A 21,485-nucleotide genomic window follows, 5' to 3' on the forward strand; every position below is an offset into this window, starting at 1 on the left:
GAAATCTGGTCCCTTAAAGTCATTTCTAGACGCATTTTATGTGATTACCACATAAAAACACCAAAAAAAAAAAAAAAAAACCGACAATAAAACCTGAAAAATGTGCTTATATTCTGAGAAATCACGTCAATCAGCTACTGAGACTCACTTCCGCATATTTTTCTCACATTTAAATGCTTCAGATTCTCAGGATTTCATTTATCGGGAGAAGAATCACCCAAACCAACAGTGTTAGTGATGATATGCAATAAATGGAGAAAATACTACGCCGTGTTAGGGCCATTATGGGAAAAAAATTTATGCCAAAAAATTAAAAAAATGAAAAAGTTGAAATTTTGTGATAAAAGAAACAACTAAAATTTTTAGATTAACGTCAGAAATTTTCTACAAATAACAGAAAATTCTGAGTTTGAAAAGTCAAACATCTGTACGAAAAAAACAAATTTTGAGATGAATTAAAAAAAAAATCTTGAAAAAAACTCGAGTTTTCTGAGTTTCAAACATTGAAAATTTCTGACTTTTCAAATTCAGAAACTTTCCAAAATTTGTATATATTTTTACTTTTGAAACTAAAAAAGAAAATCTCGAGTTTCAAAAGCAAAAAATATACACAAATTCATTAATAATCGTCGTCATAGAAATCTGTCTCACTAAAACATGCAGGATTGTCCACCAAAGGCTGAAGTTCCCTTACTTTGATGCCCTGAAACCTAAAGGATAATCCAAATAAGCTGCTGCTGGCCACGCCCCCAACTCACTGTTTACACTCACACATCAAAATAGCTGCAAACAGATGCATAACTATACAACCGTACATCTTTAAAAAGCAGAAGTGGAGCCTCCTGCACAACCAACAAAAATGCAGCAAATAGTTTCTGGATGGTAACTCAACAACAAAACTCTAGTCTTTTCCAGCAGCCATTGTACAGCGCATAAAGCGGAACCCTAGGTGACGAGGCTGGAACTCTGCCTGGGTTGCTAGGCAACAGGCTAGTTGCTAGGTAACGGCATAGTGCCGTAGAATGTGAGTTAATATTAGGGAGGTTTTTGAAATGGCTCATTTTCCACACACCAAAAACATTAACTTATTGTTTTTTTAAGTGCTTTACCTGCTTTTAGAAGCAGTTCAAACCCAAATCGAAATGTAAATGTGAATTTTGATCAACAGCTCCCCGTTAAAATGAGGCAGATTTTGAAGGTTCTGTTAGAATGAAGCAGAACCTTTGGGATCGATATTCAAGCTTTTGTCAGGTGAGACCAACAAACGTTACATGTGTGAGTTTCCTGTCCGTTTAGCGACGTTGGGCGGCCGACAGCGACGGTTGCGTCTTGCTCCTCTGCTCCTCCTCTTCCTTCACACCTTCCACAACCACCAGCGCTTGAGTCGAGTCACACGACTGCTTCTCCGCGTCTTCGTCGTACGTTGAATCCAGCGGCCGTCCTCCGGTCACGCCCCTTCTCTGTAACTTTGTCGCCACTGCGCCCCTGCAGGCGCGAGCCGCCAGCGCCGCCAGCGCCGCCAGCTCTCCCCTGGCGAGCGGGTTGAAGAGGAGATAGAGAAGCGGGTTTACGCAAGCCGGAAGCGGCGTCACGAGCAGCAGGACTCCCTTCGCTGCCTCTGGCCCGGCGGCGGGGAGCCGCAGGAGGGAGGAGAAGGAGAGGAAGGCGACGGGGAGGTAGAGCAGGCAGTCGGAGAAGAGCAGCCAGGCGATGTGACGAGTCAAAGGCGCGTTGTCGTCGGAGTTTGGCGGAGCTTTGCTGGCGCGGCAGTAGAGGCGAGTGTAGGAGAGCGTCATGACGAGGAAACAGAGCGAGTCGAAGAGCACCAAGGAGACCGCGAAGGCCAGGGTGGAGGAAGAGGAGGATGACGAAGGCAGCGGCAAACAGAAGGAGGAGCTGCTGTGACCGGCCATCAGCGGAGGCAGAGTGATGACGAAGCCGAGCAGGAAGCAGAGGAAGATCGACAAACGGATGAAGAGCGTCGACGAAGAACGACCTGCGGGAACAAGAGTTAAAACATGGCTGAGTTTTAAAATATGTTTCTGCATTTTTAGAAATAAAATGTCAAATAATTCAATCCTCATAATTCAATGCACTTGAAACATGATGCTACATATCTTTTATGCTTTGTATTCAAGTCTGTGTTTGATCACTCTAAAGCACTACACATTAGTTCTGCTAATGCTAACGTTAATATTATATTCAACCAAGTCCATACCCACCGTGTGTTAAAAACAAAACATGTTACAACATAATAATATATCTACAACGATTATTTAGGGCCATTGTACACAGAAAAAAGGAGTAAATTTCCACCAAAAACTCAAAGAGCTCCAAAAGACAAAAACTTGCTACAACTCCAACGTTTTGCAATTAATTTTATACACATGAAAATTTAAGTTTCAAAGGTCAAACATTTTCAGCTTTTCCAAGAATTTTTTTTACATTAATCTCAAAATGTTTGTTTTTTCTTGCAAAATTTTGACTTTTCAAACAGAAATTTCCAAGTTTTTTCTCCAAGTTTTCCGAGATTAATCTAAAAAATTACTCTTTTTTTTTTTTTTTATCTACAATGGCTCTTATTCGTAGTTTTACATTAAAATGTGTTATATCACTCTTACCTGCACACTTTCCACTGATGGTGTCAGATTTGAAGTTATGGAGTTTCGCTAACTTTGTTTTTGATTTTGCCTAATTGACCACTTCTACCGTTAGTCAGAAAACATGGAGGGCATCAATATATTTTTCAAAATGTTTCCTGTTCTGCAGCAATGCATTCTGGGTGCAGAATAACCATTGGATAATGAAAACTTCAGGCCAGACGTCAAACCTTATTCAATTGTAAGTTTATAAAACCGCCATGTGAATTAGGATTGATGACAGAATATTGGTTCTAAGGTTAGATGGTGACAAATGTTTGTTGACGTTTCTCTCACCGCTGCTCCTGTCAGTTTTGCTGCTCTGTGTTGCACCTGCAGCAGACAGACATCGCTCCAGAGCCGCGACGGTCAGCAGGAAGAGGGCGGTCTGAGATGCAAACACACACAGGAAGCCGCTGAGGCGACACAGGAAGCTGCTCTCCCACTTCACCCCGTACCTGCAACAGAACAGACATTAAAACCAAGGAGGAGCAAGTTAGTCAGATAATAACTGTATTCAAACCTCCAGAAGCTGCCAAACGTCCAGGCATCCACCGCCGCCAGCCAGCCGCTCCACACTCCCATCAGGCCGTTCACCAGAGCCAGCAGGCCAACCAGGAGCTTGGGGGGCGTGACGACGCTGGCTGGAGAGAAGAAGACCGACAGGACAACGAGTCCGTTGCTGACCAATGAGATTGCAGCGATGAGCCAGACGCCGCCTCGGATCATCCAGCTGCCGAGAAGGCGGAGACACGGCTGGAACGGACCTGAGAGAGATCCAAAGATTAGCTCTTTTAAAGCTGCAGTATGTCACTTTCATAAAAAATAGTTTTTACATATTAGTTTAAACTGATGCAGGATGATATGCATCAACCAATCAGAGCCAGGAGGCAGGTCTTAGCGCTGTCAATCACCCTTGGGCTCTGCTACATTGCAGCTAGCATAGCCTGTTGTCAATGCTAAGGCTAGTTAGCATCGCAGCTGATGTCTGTGGATAAACAGTTTTCCTGTAATGGTGATCTATTTCTCTGCCATTAGTACATTTAGCAGCGAGTACATGAGATTGATTGACAGCGTTAAGCCCCTCCTCCTGGCTCTGGTTGTATTTAGTGCATCTCTTTAGAAACCTATAGCAGCTCATCTGCATAATATTAAACTGTAACAACATAATGTTAAATATGTAAAAAAGATTCTTTATAGAAGTTACAGACCGCGGCTTTAATTACAGTTTACACCCAATTATAAACTGATTTTTTTTTATGCAGTTTGTTATCCAACTCACATCTCTGTTTTTCCAGCCAGCCCTGAACACCTCACCTACTCTCTCCCTGATTGGTTGACTCCCTGATGTGGCTTTAGTCTGTTGTTGGACCCCAGGACTCTGGAGTTAAGGCTCTAGGAGTTTGGATCAGTCTTATGCCCTGCTGGCCAAAAATATAACCCTGTGTGGTTATATTTGCCTAACATTTCCTCAATTGGACTCAATCTTCTCATCTTCTTCCTGGATCGTAGAACCGTGGCTGGTAGACGCGAGATTATGTGTTTTCTTTTTGCACAATTTCATTTTTTGCAGAATCTCTCTGTCCAAAACTTTCAGTTTAAGGTTCTTTAAAGTTTAAGGTACCGCTCATGATAAGGTCCAACTGGTCGTACAAAACCAGCCAATGGACAAATAGTATGCAAATGAGATGTGGTAACGTCATTAAGTAACTGGAAAAAGACAAAAACACTATGTATATATATTGTGTGTGTTTGTAGCTTGAAACGAGTTGAAAAAAGTAAACATAAAGAGACATTTTGTTACCTGGAGTTGGGCTGCAGTGAACAGAGTGTTGAGGTTTGGGTTCGTCTTCAAACTCCATCAGAAAATCGTCCCAGTCCTGGTCCACTGCACACAAACAAACGTGAAGAAAAATGCTGTTTGTAAAATAAGTAGATTACTTATTAAATGTGTTTTTGTGCTGGATAATTCTATTAAAATCAAATTTCCAAAAAACAATGAAGTGAGGTCAATCAAAGCTCTGTTCTAGGGCCACTTTTATTGAGAGCCTTTGTACTCAAATATATTTAATGTGTCCTATGCTCTTCAGGATGTATAAATTAAATTGATCAGTATTTTTTATTTTGATTTATTTATTTTTGATCCATTTCAGCTTCATAGTCACAGTTACGAGGGCGAGTTAGGTCCACTGTAGACAGAAAAAAATAGGAGAAGTACATTTCAGCCATAAAACAAAAACAGAAAGAAATTTCTAGAAAATATGGAAATTTCAGAGTTTGAAAAGACAAAAACTTTCTAGAAAGATCAGATAAATTGTGAAACTAATCTCAGAAATTTTTGAGAAAAAAAAAAGGGTAAGTTTTGAGTTTCAAAACTCAAAAATCTTGGTTGAAAATTTAACAAAAATGTTTTACTTTTGAAACTCAAAAAATTTTAAGGGTTTTTCCTAGAAATTTTCTGAGATTAAGCTCAAAAGTCCTGAGTTTATTTTGGAAATGTGTAACTTTTAGCACTCAGAATGTTTTTACAGAAAAATCTCTGAAATTTTCCAGATTTTTTTTTGGAAAGTTCTGAGTTTCAAAGGTCAAAGATTTTTGTTGAACATTTGTCAAAAAAGTTTTTACTTTTGAAACTCAAAAAATGTCTGTTTTTTCCTAGAAAGTTTCTGAGATCAGGTTCAAAAGCACAGAATTTTTCTCGCAATTTTTTTACTTTTGGAGCTCAGAAGTTTTGGTTTGTTTTTTCAAGAAAAATATTTTGCGTTTAATCTCATAAATTTTCCTGGAAAAAAAAGCAGAAAGTTTAGAGTTTCAAAAGTTGCAAATTTACTTATTTTTTTCTATCTACAACGGTCTTGATACAGCGTCGTACTCAGTTGTGTCTGTTTGGTTTTTTTAAAAAATATTTTCACGGTACTGTCTCCCCTTTAATGTTTTCTTTTGGTTCTTTGCATCAGGAACTTTGAGGTGTTTCTTGTGGCGTTTACCTTGACTGGAAAGGAAAGGAGCGTCTCTCGCTGTAGAGTCTGCCGCCTCTTCCCTTTCCCAGGATAATCCTCCTTCTCCTCTCATCTCACAGGAGATGAAGGCACAGCACTGGAAGGCGTAGGGAAGCTCCATCACCCTGAGCAGACACTTACAACTCTTAGCATTTATTCCTAGAAATTGCAGAGTAGACAGACAAAACAGGCTAATCAGAATCTAGGGACCCACCTGACTTGTGGCAGGTCTTCTCGGGGTATTAACTCCATCAGCTGATCGTTTCCCACCAGCCGAATGTGAGTTAAACTCTGCAGACCAGTAAGAGGCAGAGAGGACAGCTGATTGGATGACAGGTCACTGCAGAAACAGAAAATGGTCCAGTTGTTCACCAAAGTATTTCCATCATCAGTAATCTGATTTTACTGCTAAATGCTATTAGCAGGGGCAGTTTAACCTCCTGAGAGGGCCTGAGGCAAAATCTTCTGATTTATTAAGGATCTAAATGCATCATAGGGGTTTGTAAAAAAGAGTCTCTGGTGTTGCAGAAAAACTCACAGTTTGGAGAGAGACGTCAGAGCAAAGAATGAGTTTGGCTTCACAGATGACAACCGGTTCCAGGATAAATCTCTACAAAAGAAAAGAGATAAAATATCAGCATCAATATCACACAAAGCTAACTGAATGAGGATTTATGGTTGGAACAGTTCAACAGGTGTTTGTCCTTCCCCCTGTCACAACTCAAACTCTTTCAGCTTTCTCCTAGTTTCTTTAAAATGTGATTTAAAATCAGTTGTCAAGCAGTATCTCCATTCAGGCTGCATGAAGTGAGCAGCACACAGCATCCACATGTCCTTCTGAAAAGCATACGTCTGTCCCAGGGTTGCATCATACAACTTCTCCAAGGCCACACGTTTTCTGGGGCTGCTGATTGCAACTTTAGTGGGTTGGGGTAACATCTACATCGCTTGTATCACCAGCATCATTTTTGCCTCTCGTCACTGATGGTATCCTCTTCAGTGGACACATCATCATCATCAGAACTGTCTTCTTCAGCTGCATTGTCAATATATATTTACTCCATTATCTTCAGAGTCTGTTTCTCACATCTCCATCAGCCCAGCCTTCATGATCAACCACTGCCCTCAGAGCCTTCCTTCCTACAGTCTACTTCAGGAGTCCCTTATGCTGCTATTTTAGACTTCACCTACTCCTCAAGTCCTCAAGGTGTTGGTCACTGTTTGAGTCTTCAGAGTGCTGGTAACTCCTTCAGTCCTCTTGAGCCGTGGCCACCCCTAAGTTTTCAGAGCCCCAGTCGTTATGCGAGTTTTCTAAATGCTGGTCAATCTCTAGAGTCTTCAGAGCCCCAGTCAAGTCTTCAAGGTGTTCGAGTCACTCCTTGAATTTTCAGAGTCACTCCTCAAGTAATTAGAGCTGTGGTCACTCCTCAAGTGTTCAAGATGGCCGTCACCCGAGGAGTGACCGCCACCTAAACACTCCTCAAGTCCTCAGACCCATGGCCACTCCTTCAGTTTTTCAGAGTCTGTTCTGAGTGCTGGTTACTCCTCGAATCCTCAGACCCGCAGCCACTTCTTGAGTTTTTAAAGTCTGGGTCACTCTATAAGTCTCCTGAGTGATGGTCACCTGTTTCTAGTCTTTAAAGCCTCGGTCACTCCTTGCCTCTCAGCAGCCATACCTCCAATCTTCAGATCCCTGGCAACTCCTCTAGTCTCCATTGCCCTGGTATGCCCAACCTGACTCAGTCTACAACTACCAAACCTTTAATTCCTTTTTTGGCAGAATGATTTGAGAATGCCCCACCTCTCCAGCCTCTTCATCAGCTCTCTCTCATTTGTTTTTGGTTTGTTTCATTCAATACATTTAAAATTTCATTTGAAATGTTTTACAGGTATGGTGGCTGCAGAAATCTGCTTCATATTTCCTCCCCTCTGTTAACTGCCTCCATACTGATGTTTTATTTTCAGAGTATTTTATCAATTAAAAAAATTTCTATTCTATAATTTGTTGCTTATTTGCATTGCTTTTCCTGAGCTGGAGAGCCTTCAATTCATTTAAGACAGACAGAGCACCAGCAGCAGTAGTTTCTCTACTCCATCACTGACTTCATGACAGCTGCTCCAACGACAAGCGGACCACCTTGATCAGCGCTTCCATTTGGAAGTACTTAAAGAGGTTTAAGTTAAGTTCATGGGTCAGGATCTGAAGACTAATTAGATCTTCACAGTGTGTGTTCTTACAGCGAGCGAAGGGTCATCAGGCCGGTGAAAGTGTTCTCCCTCAGCTCCTCTATCTCGTTATGGTGGAGATCACTGCAACACAAAGATCCGCCACAGTGTTTCCATTGCATCACTTTACATTTTTCTACTTTAAAGCATTTTCTTGGCTTCTGATTGGTCTTAAACAGACAACACTACTGCTAACTGTTCCCATGATGCACAGCTGAATGTGTTTTACTGGTTGCTAAGGTAACCAGAGACTTGATAAATGTGCTTTACAGGCCTCAGAGGTTGACAAAAGTTGTTCCTTTTGCCAAGATAAGAGAGATAAACGCCTTCATTAAAAGGAAATGAAGATAAACCTCACATCTTCTGGATGCTTTCACAGCCAGTGAAGCTCGGAAGAGTCTGGATCTTGTTATACGAGAGGTCGCTGCAGACACAAACACAGTTTTTGCTATCAGCAGCTGTCAGGGACGTCCAACAGTCCTTAAACGCAGCAGCTTGCTGCATATTAAGGTATTCTTCAACAGGATCAGCTAAACGATGAGTGTTGGGACTATAAAGGACTGGTTGGGATGGAGATGATGAGAAGACTCACAGCAGCTGAAGGTTTGGAAGCTGCTCACACATCGAACTGGGAAGAGACGTGATCCGAGCTCCAGTGATCGTCCTACAAGCCCAAAAGGAAATGTGTTACATCTGTTTGAGAGAGCAGGAGCTGCAGCTTTAAAGTTCTGTTCCTGAATAAACATTTTACACAGAGCAGCATTTTAAACCTAAAAACACAATTTATAAATGAAACATGCTGCAGTTCAAGATCCCATCTGGTCTTATTGACCAGCAGGTGTCCACACATACTGGACTGCAGCTCTTCTAACGTAAAACATGTTTTTAAGGATTTATCATTGGACTTTGGCTGCTTTTTCACTTTATCTCAGTCCTATTCTCAACTAGTCATGACAAAGTCTTGCAATCATCATCAATAGCATGAAACTATTAACTTTAGAATTGCGACACTCAGCATGTCGGAGTAGCTGTGTTACATTGCATCTGATTTTGTTCATATTTTTTGGTTGAGGTTCTTTTTTGAACAATTCTCTCTTGTTTTAGAGGCTTTGCAGCTGGAAGGGTTTTTGCATTTACTTTTTAGTTTCAAACAGTTGTTATGAACCTGATTAGCCTGATTAGCGTCTGAAAAAGTCAAACAGAAGCTGAACTTTGACCCCAAATCCCAGAGGAGTTTATAATGGGGCTTCATGGATGCAGGGCAGGACAGTTCAAACCAGGTTTTCCATCCATCTTAATGAGCAAACATCATATCCCCTACTCTAACATCTCTCTGCTAGACTTTCTAACCAAACAGCCAGATGGATATTTGGTTATTTGGAGTGGCAAAAGCAAATGAGGTGGATTAGCAGAGTTTGCCAACAACTGATGGTATCATCTCTGCTGCCCGGCTATACAGCAACAGTCTTCAGTCAGAGGCTTCGACAGATTGGCTGAAACACTGACTGCTACCAGAAACCCTTCCTGTCCACAGAATCAACATCCAAAGCGATTCTTTGCTTGAATGACACAAATTATGATGTCAAATTACATTTTTCTTTGGGATAAATCAAGTATTTTTGAAAAACACCAATTGTTGGTGACATCAACTAATATGTACAGTAAAAATTTATATAATTAACATTTTAAAAATCTTAATATATGTTGGGGGATCAAATTGGAAATCAGGAACCGTGTTCTTTAACGAGCATTTTTATAAATACTTTCTTCTGAAAATACTCAGAAAACATTTTGAGTCTTTACCACTAATGATTTCCAGTCCACTCTGATCTGCAGAAATGTTTTAATTCAGCCACATTTAAGGGTTTTCCGTAATGACAGGTGAAGTGTATTCTAATAAAAGATATTTTAATTTTGTTCTATTTATTCAATTTACTCAAAACTTTTAGGTGTGACAAAAAATAAAAATAAATCTGTGAAGGACTAACACTTTTTTACAGTTGATTTTCTTTTTTTTTTTTTTTACAGTTTGCTGTTGATTAGACAAAATGATTTATAACAACATTCTGGGATCATTTAATGGAACTGGGTCAGACTGAAGGTCATTTTAAAGGCAGACAGTGGAAAATCAAGGGATGGTTTGTTTGGTTGCCGTTTGCATTTCCACCTACTGGTTACAGCTGAACACATACCACCTTCAGAAATGAGTCTAGACGGAAAAATACAAGAAAATAAACTCTGCAAACGTGTTTATTATCACTTGGAAATTTGGCTTAGCAATGGGAGGACAAAAGGGCTTTTTAATTTCAGGCTGAGCTGTAGAAATAATAAAGCTACAGCCTGCCAGAAGGATAATAACTGTAGTTTTTAATAACAACAGTTTGATATGGGGTTCAGCTCTGAAAAAACACAGTCAAGAGGGCTACAACAGCAAACAGATATGAAACATTCCTCTGTGAGGGTGTGTGCGCGTCTTACAGGCTCTCCAGACCCTTGGTTCCCGACAGATCTGGAAACTCTGCGAGTTCTGCCGCACCGTTCAGAGATCTGAGAGAAAACCGGGCAGAGTTCAAGCTGAGAGAAGCGGATTTACGTTTAGGAAACAGAAAAATGTTCTGGCCGCCGTTCAGTTTGAGCGTTACATTCTTTGTGTAATTAGCACCTGATTTAATGAGGCTCAAGCTAAATACCGAGTCACCCTAAGCTGACCTTTACTTTTCATCTGTGAATGAAAGGAAAATAATGTTCGATGGGATCCTCTGGCAAAGAGAAATTCAGTATAGACTTTAAAAAAATGATTGATGAATAGAAGAAGAAAACACTTCGATCACAAAACTATTATCAACCTGGTTTCTATTGTTATGGCCAGTAGAGCGCAGAGTGGGTTAGTAACTAATTACATTTACTCAATTACATTTACTTAAACTACTTTTAGAAAAAAAAACACTTTTACAAGTATATTTACTACACTGTACTTTTACTTGAGTAATGTTATTATGAAGTATTTCTATTCTTGAGTAAAATTTCTGGATTTGAATGAAAAACAAACCAAAAATTCACCCGACACAAACACACACCTTCAGCTTTTGTTAAAGTTTCATAAGTTTTTTATTGAAAGAAACCGATATGGAAAAAATGTATTGTTATTTTTTGTTACTTGTATGAATTATTGTCATTTTCGTCCTTAAAATACCAAAATTTCCTCTTAACTTTATACTTTTAAATATTAAATTATTGATAATTTTATCAGTTACTAAGTACTTGAGTAGACTTTTAACTAAATACTTTTTCACTCTTGAGTAAAATATGTTGAAGTACTGCTTCTCTTCCCGACTCCAGTCGGTTGCAACTGCTGCAAAGCCAAAAGAAATGTCCCTCGTTCAGTTAAACACAAAGCCACACGTTTCACTTAATGTCCTATTTTGGGCTAAAGTTGCTGAATACGAGGGACAGAAAAAATTAATTTAAATCCCCCAAAGGTCAAAATTCTGACTTGGAAAGTCAAACTGAAAATCCAATATGGCCGCAGTTTGTGTATAATGTAACAAAATGAATTTATCTAGTTTCTCTGCTCTATTTTGGAGGGAGGCAAAACAGTTTTCTGTAGAAACATTTAAAATCTAAAGTTTCCTAACACTATTATAGATACTTTAGTTTAGAAAAAGAACTATGCTAAAACAAAACAGCTTCAGATTAACACCACCTGATGTGCTAGCAGCTAATGGCTGCTAGCTCCCAGTCACTGCGCTAATATTGAGCTAATCCAGCAGAATTTGGACAAACAACTTAGATAATTTTCACATTTATTTATTGTTTTTGGAGGACAGATCTGGGAATGATGTCTCACCAGACTTTAAGCTGCTCCAGTCACACCTGAAAAGTTTAGCTCTTTGTTTTGGTCACTGACGAGGCTAACTACTGTTAGCAACACACTCACACAATGACACTCCTCTGCAAATGCGTTCCCTGAAAATGTGGACTGCTATGTGTGACTTATTTGGTTTATTATTAAAAGCAAATTCAATCTTGAAGTTTTTAACTGATTAGGGTGAGTGTGTGTTTTCCTCACAGCGTCCGAAGCTCTGGAAGGTTCTGGAAGGCCGACCGTCCCACAGACTGAATTGGATTGTCATAAAACAACCTGTCAAATAAAAACACATTTTTATTATAGATGAAAAAAGGAGGAAATTTCTCCCAAAAATTCTGAAATGTTGAGATTAATGTCAGAAATTTCCTTAAAAAAAAAAGAAAATTTCTGAATTTCAAAAGTCAAAAATTTTGAAAAAAAAAAAAAAACGCTCAGAAATGTTGAGACTAATCTCAGAAATATTCTACAAAAAAATTAGAAAGTTCTGAGTTTTAAAAGTTGAATATTTGCGAGAAAAAAAACCTCAGAAATTTTGAGATTAATCTAAAAAAAATTTTCTAGAAAAAACAAGGAAATTTCTGAGCTCCAAAAGTCAAACATTTGAAAGAAAAAGCTCGGAAATGTTGAGATTAATCAGAAATTTTCTAGCAAAACTTGGACATTTCTGGAAACTTTCTTAGTTTCCAAAGTCAAATTTTCTGAGATTAATCTTAAAAATTCTGACTTTGACATGTTTTGGATCTCAGAAATTTAAAAGTTTTTTCTATAAAATTTCTGAGCTTAATCTCAAAATTCATGATGTTTTTGGCAGAAGTTTACTAAACAAAATCAGAAAAAGAGGGTTTGTGGTACAAATTTTTTATAAATCCAGGCAAAACAGAAAAATTAGGGATGCCTCAATATGAATTTGGGCTGATATCAATATCCATTATTAATATAAACCAATGACTAAAGGAATGTTAAGAGTTTTCTGGGTCGTTGGTACCTACAAGGAGATCAGAGACGGGTTCCCAGTGAAGGCGTGCTCTGGGATGGACTGGATGTTGTTGCTGTGGAAACCTCTGAAAACAGAAACAAGAGAAATTATATTTTATATTTATCCTTTCTTTCCTGAATAGATTCATGATTTTTTTTAAATAATTGAACTTGGTGCTTTTGCACACAATGTTTTCTAGCCAGAAAGTTCAGACTTACAGCTCTTTGAGGTGGCTGAGTGAGTGGATGGCTGTAGGAAACTCAACCAGGCTGTTGTAGTTTAAATCCCTGATAAAAAAGACAAAGAATATTTACAAGACAATTATTTCTGCTGTTAGGACACTCGCTTTATGTGTGTAAGGTTCATTATGATAAATAAAACTGATATAATGTTGTTTTCAAATGTTCTAGAAATTATCTCAATGCTAACAAGCAGACGTAACAAGACGTCCCCAAAGCTAACGTAAGCAACGCACAACCACATTATCAACAACCAAATCAACAAAAAAAAGGAATAATTTCAGCTACATCTTTTTTATAGCCTATTAATAACAGAACCAATAATGTTGCCTCTAAAGTGAAAAACTCAGGAACTGGCAACACCACAGATAATTTCCACCACCTGTTCTAAATTTAGACGGGTCATCTTTATGCAAAAGTCTAAATCTCTTGGAACATGTTTTCATGTTCTGAACATACTTGAACAACAATAATATGACATTTCTATCATCTTGAAGGGGGTTGGGAATTGTGTAACATCTCAATGTTGGGTTCCTGGTACTCTGGCCTTGTAAATTTTTGTTGGACTGTGTTTGTGTTCTGCTACAACAAGAGTCCGATTCTCCTGAGAGAGACAATAAAGGCCAATCTTATCTCATCTTATCATTATCTTGTTTTATTGCCTCTTTATTATCTACTACATGCTGGTCCTACCAAATCTCCAACAGAGTCGTAAGTTACTGACCTCTAAAACAACAAAAGGCTGAATTGTGAATTGAAACTTATTGTACCTTTATAATAGAGGTAAATTAGGACAGTATGTACCACGTCAAGCTATTAGAGAAAATCAGGAACAGTTTCTTCAACATTTCCATTTGAGTCAACACTGCAAATTCGACATCTTGACTGATTTTATGAGAATCTTCTAGACAACGGACACAACATCAACTTGTAACCAATGTAGATTGGAAATACTCTATATGGGAATGATGGAGTGAAAAAACAACATCTCCACTTAAAATGTCAGATTTACATTGGGAATCCTTCAAAATATTCATAATAAAACAAGAATTTCACATATATACAGGAACTGTCAGCTTTACACTTGAAATCTATAAATAATCTTGGCTATGATTATTGGAATAAAAGACTTTGTGTTGAATGGAGTTAGCATGTCAGACCAAAAATGGAAAATATCTGTTTAATTGATACTTATATCATCATTTCTGCACTGCAGATTGTGTTTCTAGCTGAGATTGTCGGCTTTACCGAAGTCTAGAAAGAAACTTCATCTCTAAGGCTGTTTTCACACCTGATTGTCCCATTTGGCAACATTTTCAGCTGCTGTGGTTCTCGATCTCACCTCTCTGAGGTAAAACAAACATTTCCCCTCCTAACCTGTGGGGGCGCTACGCCAAGAACCACTGAAGGAAACGACACAGACACTGAGCACAACTTCTGATTTTTACTATTGCACTTGTAGACTGAAAAACAAAAGTAGTAAATTAAAATCGATTAATCTCAGAAATTTTCTAGAAAAATTTCAGATATCCAAATGGCAAACTTTGCGAGAAAAGAAAAAAACTCGACTTTTGGTCTGCCTACAAACTTCGGCCTTGGCTTGGTTGAAGTCTGGTGAGGTTTGAATGTGAATAGCAACCAGACCAGAGACCGCTCCAGAAGCCAGAAGTGGACTACAGTGCAGGGCATTCTGGGTAAATACAACCATAAGAAACCCGTTAGCCTGGCGCTAGCGGGAGAAATGACTCATGATCTTTGGACAAAATCTGACTCTGCTCCATTTTTGTTTCCATTTCGTGACAAAGGAAGTTCCACTCAGTGTTTTCTGCAGAGGTTTTCATGTCATTTCATCCAGTCGTTCTTGGTGCAGCGCCCCAACAGGCGAGGAGGGGTACAGGTTTTTCATAGGGTTTGGTTGGTTTGACTCAGTGCAGCATGAAAGAGAATCAAAGCAGCTGGAAATGAAACACAAGTTGCAATTTGGTCCAAAATTGAACCAAATCCACTGCAATATCAGATTGAAAAACAGCCTAAATGTTGTGATAGAAACTTTGCGAACAAAAGCTCTACTTAAATTATCATTATCTGTAAACTTTATCTTTACATTGTTATAAGAGCTTCATCATTGTGTCTTTCTGCAATGTGGATGTTGCATTTATCCTGAAATTGATACAAGAATCTTCATCTTCTTCTATAAATTAAACATCCCAGGAGGGATGATCAGTTTTTGACTTTGAAAAGCCTTTTGTGTTTTCCGTTTCCCCGTTAATTAAGGTAAGAACAAACTCTTCATCGGGAAAAACAGATGACTGTTGCCTCAAATATGAAATGACCATCTTTACGATGCATTTGGGTGGAGATTTTAGGCTTGGAAAAAATTTCATGTGAACGTTTTGTTTTTCCAGCTTCATGTTTTGCTTTAATCTTTTTTGTTTTGTCTTTTAACTTTATTAAAGAAGCATTTAACTGTCCCTCCTTCCTCCTCTCTTCTCTTTCATCACCAGTAGATACTAGAGCATTCCTCGAGTCCACATGTGGCTTCAATTAGGTCCTCTCATCCATCTCTGGGATGCAGGTGGCTGCTCCACAGACACACACAGCTACTCACAAGCTCCCACATTGTGAAAATACCATTAAATTGAAATCGTTTCAATCTGGGTCTGAGCATGAGAGTCCATGTGTGTGTTCAGAGGATCACTGCTAACAACAATAGTCGAGCTGCGTTCTTTCCAGAGATCTTTTTATGGAGTTTGGAAGGTTGTGATTGTTGACAATTTAGAGATCCACAAACCATTTGAAGATGCAGGTTTTCATCACATTTTATAGTGAGCGGATTAATTTTAACCAAAACTGAATCAAGTGCAGGTGGAGCAGTAATGTGTTTATCGCCGCCTGGTTTTATTTCCATTTTCATACCTTGCTGCTTATTTCAACAGGAAAGCGTCGTAGTGAACGGAAAAAATAAGTAATCACATTTTGTGAGGGGAATTTTTGCGATTTACTACTATATATTTGGAAGAGAATTTGGATCATTTCAAAAATTAGTCCAGAAAAACAGAATCAGACAACAACTGGGAGCTGTTTGTAAAGTGAAAGTGAAAAATTAACAGCAAAAATTTGTTCAATTATAAAGCTAAATTTATGCTTAATTAGCAGGCTATTTAGTTAGCTTCAAACTAAATATTTAGCTTAGAATTAACTATTTTGTTTGAAGCTAAATATCTAGTTAGCATAATTAATTAGCACCAAAATAAACATTTAGCTTCCAGCTAAATATTTAGCTAATATTCAAATTCACTTGCTGATAACAGGAAAAGAACTACCAAAATAAAAGTTTTATCTTGTAAACTTTTGTCTAAACTCCTGCTGGTTTTACTGATTCGCTTCAATTGTTGTTCTTGTTGCATGTTTGTAATTTTCTTTTCTCTCAAAATGTAGATTGTGAGCTAACAACGTAGCTTGCTTGATAAATATCTAGTTAGCTGGTAAACTAAATATTTGGTTTGGAACTAAATATTTTTTTTTGTCTATTAAATATTTATCTTGCTAACTAAATATTTGGTTTGGACCTAAATTTTGTGTTTGTAAATTACATATTTAGCTCTCTAGTTAAATATGTAGTTAGCCAACTAGATAATTAGCTGGTAAGCTAAATATTTAATTTGTTCCTAAAAATTTACATGGAAACTAAATATTTAGTTTGGAAATTAAATACTTAACTTGCTAACAAAAAGTTTTTTGGAGCTAAATATTTTGTAAATTAAATATTTAGCTTTCTAACTAAACTGATAACTACATATTTAGCTTGTAGATATTTTTTTAAGGCAGCTGGCTGAACTATTTAGGGGAATCATAATAAAGGGATCTGAATAAAAATGCACACTTTTCAGATTTATGATTTGTAGAAAAATGTGAAAATAATGCATAATTTTCCTTCCATGTTACAATTATTCACTAGTTTCTGTTGAATAAAATCCCAGTAAAACACACTGAATGCTGCGTCTGTCATGTGATGACTTTGATTTTAGTTTGGGCTTCGGTTTTTCCTTCCCAGATTCTTGAATAAATTAGTTTATTCTTGATTTGCTGCTTCCTGAGAGACGTCTGCGTTTGGTTTCTCCTCTCAGCTGAAATCAGCCTGAGCTGAACCAACACGGCTGAATTAATTAATCCCTGTTTCCGTTTGCTTCTCCCCGTTTGTGTTTGTAGTTTTGGGTGAGCATCAGAGTGTGCCGCGGTTTATTATTGCTGATTGTACAGGTATACGGCCTCCTGACTCGCACATAAACACATGCGGCCCGTGTGTGCATAATTAAGATTAGCATAGTGGCCGGGCCACACACAGCGCACATTTCTGCTCAAGTATTTCCAGAGCAGCGTTTAGACCTGAAAAATGTATGTACACACACACACACACATTCCTCGGACGACACATAAATACACTAAATCACGCTCGTTTACATCCTGGCTCCTCAGTTATTTTCTGTAAATACGCCTTACAATAAGTAATTATGTGATTTGGGAAAGAAAAACACATGGCTGGTGATATAAATCAGTGAATTATTCGTCTGATTTACTGATTTATTTTTGTTTTTCATCATCAAGGCCGTTGCTGTTCTATGTTTGATGACAACAAGAAGCCAACTGGGCAATAAATTCACTTTTACAGTAAAAATACCGGATTTACAAAGATGTGGGCTGGACACGGTTTTGGTGCCCTTTCCAGAAAGAACAAAATATTTTAATAATGCAAATTTATTAGTACAAACTGTTTTATTGTTGGTTAAATATGGTAACTAGCCAAAAACTCAACATTTTCCCAAAGAAATCAGTTATAATGTCATAATTTTCAAATTCTTGAATATTGTTTATCTTCATAAAAATGTTCATTAGTTTTGACCATTTCATGCAACAGCTCACTCACTAAAAGATATTTATTTAATGCAAAATATAAAGCCGAGATGTGAACAAATAACTTTTCTTTTGATTAGGATTTGAATCACAGTTCTGGTGAAATTATAATATTTGAGGAGATGTAAGGAAACTTTTAAAATCCTAAACAAAAAAGAAGAAAACCAGACATTTAATCTAATTTACACTCCATTATATTGTAAACAAATTATTAGATACTTTTCACCTAAAGTTTTTTTTTTAATTCAGACAGATTTCTTCTGTTCCTGATTGTAAATACTGAATTTTTCATTCACTTTTTCTTCTCTTTTTACCTTTTTTCTGGAATTAATGTCAATTTTTGTATTTTTAAATCCTGATTTTCAAATTTGGGATAATGCTGAATTATACCACAGCATATTGGGCCCAATATGGCCACAGAGGAGTCAATTTCAGAAACAAAACCCAGAAACATTTCTAAGTTAATAACATACAGTCACAAGAAAAAAACACTTATGTAAATTTTTAAGAAAAACTAAATACATTTCCATGATTAAAGGCATAAAAAGGTATTCTGACACTGCAATGTCCTGTATTATAGCAACATCTTCAATCTTTTATTTATAATTTGGTAAATATCTAATCTTTCCATTAAGATTAAAGAGATTTTTCTGACAAAATCTGAGAATGTCTTACCTTTAATACCATAAATGAATGCCTTTAATCAGAGAAAAAATTTTCTTGCAAATGAATCACATTTTGGACTTTTTACTTGAGAATATATAAAATAAATTTTAAAAATTGCTGCAATTTAGTCAGATATCTGTGTTTTAGTCTTTCGCTGTCGGAAAGTTATCAGAAAATTAAAGTAACTCCTAATTTAGAACAATATTAGCAGAGTTAGCTCTTCACGCTGATGTTTTCTGACCAGTTCAAAGTGAATCTGTTCAGAAAGGCTCCCTGGGTCGGACATGAACCTGGAGAAAACGTTGTTTCAGAACAAAAATCTGCCTCCATGACCCCGACTTAACCTTTCTGCTGGAACTCGTCATCAGAAACAAAACGCACAGACAGAAACTCACAGCGTCTCCAGACTGTGGAGTCCGTGGAAGCAGCTGTTGCCCATGGAAACGATCCTATTGTTGTTGAGATGCCTGCAGAGAGAGCGAGAGAAACTGATGGACTAATGAAGCGGACAAAGAGTGTGTATGTGTCTTTTTAAAAGGGGCCCTGAGGCCTCTCAAGAAGGCTTTTTTTTCCTTTTGGTAATTTAATGCAAATTAGCTTCAAGCCGATTGGACAAAAGGAATGACAGCGGACTTCAATGACGCCGCTCTGAATGCCATCGCACGGACACAAACGGGGAGTTTGCATGTTATTAAAGAGCTAACATGGACAGACAGGGACAGAGCAGATCAACAACAACACATAACACAGATATTTCTACTGGGCTTACATCAAACTAGATTAAAATCAAAAATTTATGAAATACTGAATAGTTTAAGGTTTTATATGCCTCTATCAGGGTAACATTAAAAATGTAGTCATAGATTATATAGATTCTTACAAAAAGTAAAATATTTCAGCCATTTATTTTGCATTTTGCAAAAATTAGTGCATTAAAGTAGTATTGCAAAATAAAACATACTTTAATCTGAGAAATGTGCCATTATGTTCTAAAAAATCAAGGGGCAAACATTTGTCCGGTCACTGACATTCTTCAGTCACACTGTGCTGCATCAACGCATATTCGTAAAAAGTTGAATGAAAGGAAAAATTACTAAATGCAAGTGATGCTAAATCGGAATTTATGCTAAACTTGCTAGCATAACCTCTGTTTTGGCCTGGGTTCCACTTTAGCATTAGCTAAAAATGCAAGTTATCCTAAAAAATGTAATCTGCTTAGAATAACTAACATAAATTCCTTTTTGCGTAACATTTTGCTTTAGAATAAAACTTAAGCTATGATAGACTTTCTAGCATAATGTTCTTTGTAACATTTTGTTTTAGCATACAACATTAATTATTAAAATCTTGCTAACACAGAGCTTCATTTATAGCAAAACATTTTATTTAGCATAAAACGTAAGTTATGACAAACTTGCTAGCATAACTTCTCTTTGGCTTAAGTTCCATCTTAGCTTTAGCTAACGCTAAGATGCAGATTAAGACAAAACAGAGATTCTGTTATAAGACAGCTTCTATTTAGCATATGTTTCATTTTCACATTAATTTCATATGCGAAAATGGAAAATGTATTCTGTTTTATGATAAAATAGAATTTGTGATAAATTTGCTAGTGTAGCTCAATTTATGCTAAAATTTTGTTTTAGCATAAAGTGCAAGTTATGAACAACTTTTTAGCACAATCGACTGACAAAAATGTTGTATTGGCATAAAACTTGAGTTATGACGAACCTGCTAATGTAACTTCCTTTAACAAACATTTTGTTTTAGTATGAAATGCAAGTTATGATAAATTTGCTAGCATAGCTTTGTTGTAGCATTGTAGTTTTTGCATTTTGCCCTTCTGGGCCACCATTAAAATGCACACGATTAATTTAGGAGAAAATGTAACTCCATATTTAACATGAAAGAAAAACAGAAGATGTATTGCAATGGTCCAGTATTAGTCTGAAAGCAGCTGCTTCATTTGCAACCAGAGGCTGTAAAATAAAGCAAAAATGTTCCATTTTTATTCTCTTTCTGTACGTACAGCACCACTAGGCGACCCAGCTTGCTGAACGCGTGGTCGGGGATGTGGGCGATGTGGTTGAGGGCGAGCGTCATGGCCTGCAGGGTCGGCAGCTCTCCGAGAGCCTTCACTGGCACCTCCGTCAGAGCGTTGTCATCCAGCCAGAGGTGACGAAGCGAGCGCAGACCGAAGAAACAGCCAGGCGGAACGCCGGAGATGTGATTCGCATCCAGCCGGCTACGAAAAATACAAACACAACGCAAAACGAATTAGGAAACTTCTTCTTTTGTTCCTGATGAGTCTTTATGAAAGTGTCTGAGTAGTTTTATGTTGTTTTGTTTCCTGCGATTATCACAATATCTCAGATAAACTTTTCTTTTCATGTCCAAAGTCAAACAAGAGGCGTCATTTAAAGTGGCATCACAAACACACAGAAAACCTTTTTAAGCCCTGCTAGAAGAGGTCTGTGTTCACGAAATAAAAAGCTTTGCTAAATCTGAAGTAGTTTAAGAGGAAAATTAGGCATCAAGTGTTTGACCAGGACAGGAATGATCGGCAGCCGGTTCGAGAGCCTCTTAACCAGCCAGCAGCCTCTCCGGTCCAGCTAAAGCATTTTAATTAGCCCACACTTTCTACTCAGAGTGTTTAAGGAGAAATGTATTCAGCAGGAACACAAACGAAAACATATACTTACAAACTCCAAATAATTATCCTCAGCTCTTTCCTTCCTTTAGAGACTTTTCTAATTGTTTTTGTAGCATCATTGCTGGAAAAGGCAAAGAAATTCTGAATATTTGCGATTTCTTTCTTTTTCAATAGAAATTGTGAAAATTTGATGTATCTATTTAGTTTTGAAATTATTTTAAGAATCTCAGAAATCGTTGAGAAATAAACATACAAGGTTTTGAGGTTCAAAAGTTAAAAATTTTCAACGTTTAGAAATCTCCCAAGTT

General features: G+C 37.6%; 1 protein-coding gene across 1 annotated transcript in view; it reads right to left on the reverse strand.

The window, feature by feature from the left end:
- Positions 1-562: 562 nt before the first annotated feature.
- LOC116736390 (leucine-rich repeat-containing G-protein coupled receptor 5A) overlaps positions 563-21,485 on the reverse strand; it is a 41,762-nt gene continuing 20,839 nt past the window's right edge. Inside the window, exons 5-20 of the mRNA XM_032588812.1 lie at positions 20,554-20,769; positions 18,920-18,991; positions 12,927-12,995; positions 12,722-12,793; positions 11,934-12,005; positions 10,343-10,411; positions 8,457-8,528; positions 8,223-8,288; positions 7,877-7,948; positions 6,177-6,248; positions 5,853-5,978; positions 5,627-5,763; positions 4,444-4,527; positions 3,163-3,406; positions 2,937-3,097; positions 563-1,996 (exon numbers count right to left, since the gene is read on the reverse strand). Coding sequence (XP_032444703.1) covers positions 1,293-1,996; positions 2,937-3,097; positions 3,163-3,406; positions 4,444-4,527; positions 5,627-5,763; positions 5,853-5,978; positions 6,177-6,248; positions 7,877-7,948; positions 8,223-8,288; positions 8,457-8,528; positions 10,343-10,411; positions 11,934-12,005; positions 12,722-12,793; positions 12,927-12,995; positions 18,920-18,991; positions 20,554-20,769 — 2,308 coding nt within the window. The 3' untranslated portion in view covers positions 563-1,292. The remainder of the gene's footprint in view (positions 1,997-2,936; positions 3,098-3,162; positions 3,407-4,443; positions 4,528-5,626; positions 5,764-5,852; positions 5,979-6,176; positions 6,249-7,876; positions 7,949-8,222; positions 8,289-8,456; positions 8,529-10,342; positions 10,412-11,933; positions 12,006-12,721; positions 12,794-12,926; positions 12,996-18,919; positions 18,992-20,553; positions 20,770-21,485) is intronic.

Source organism: Xiphophorus hellerii, chromosome 17 (assembly GCF_003331165.1).
Source record: "Xiphophorus hellerii strain 12219 chromosome 17, Xiphophorus_hellerii-4.1, whole genome shotgun sequence".
Lineage (NCBI taxonomy): Eukaryota > Metazoa > Chordata > Actinopteri > Cyprinodontiformes > Poeciliidae > Xiphophorus > Xiphophorus hellerii.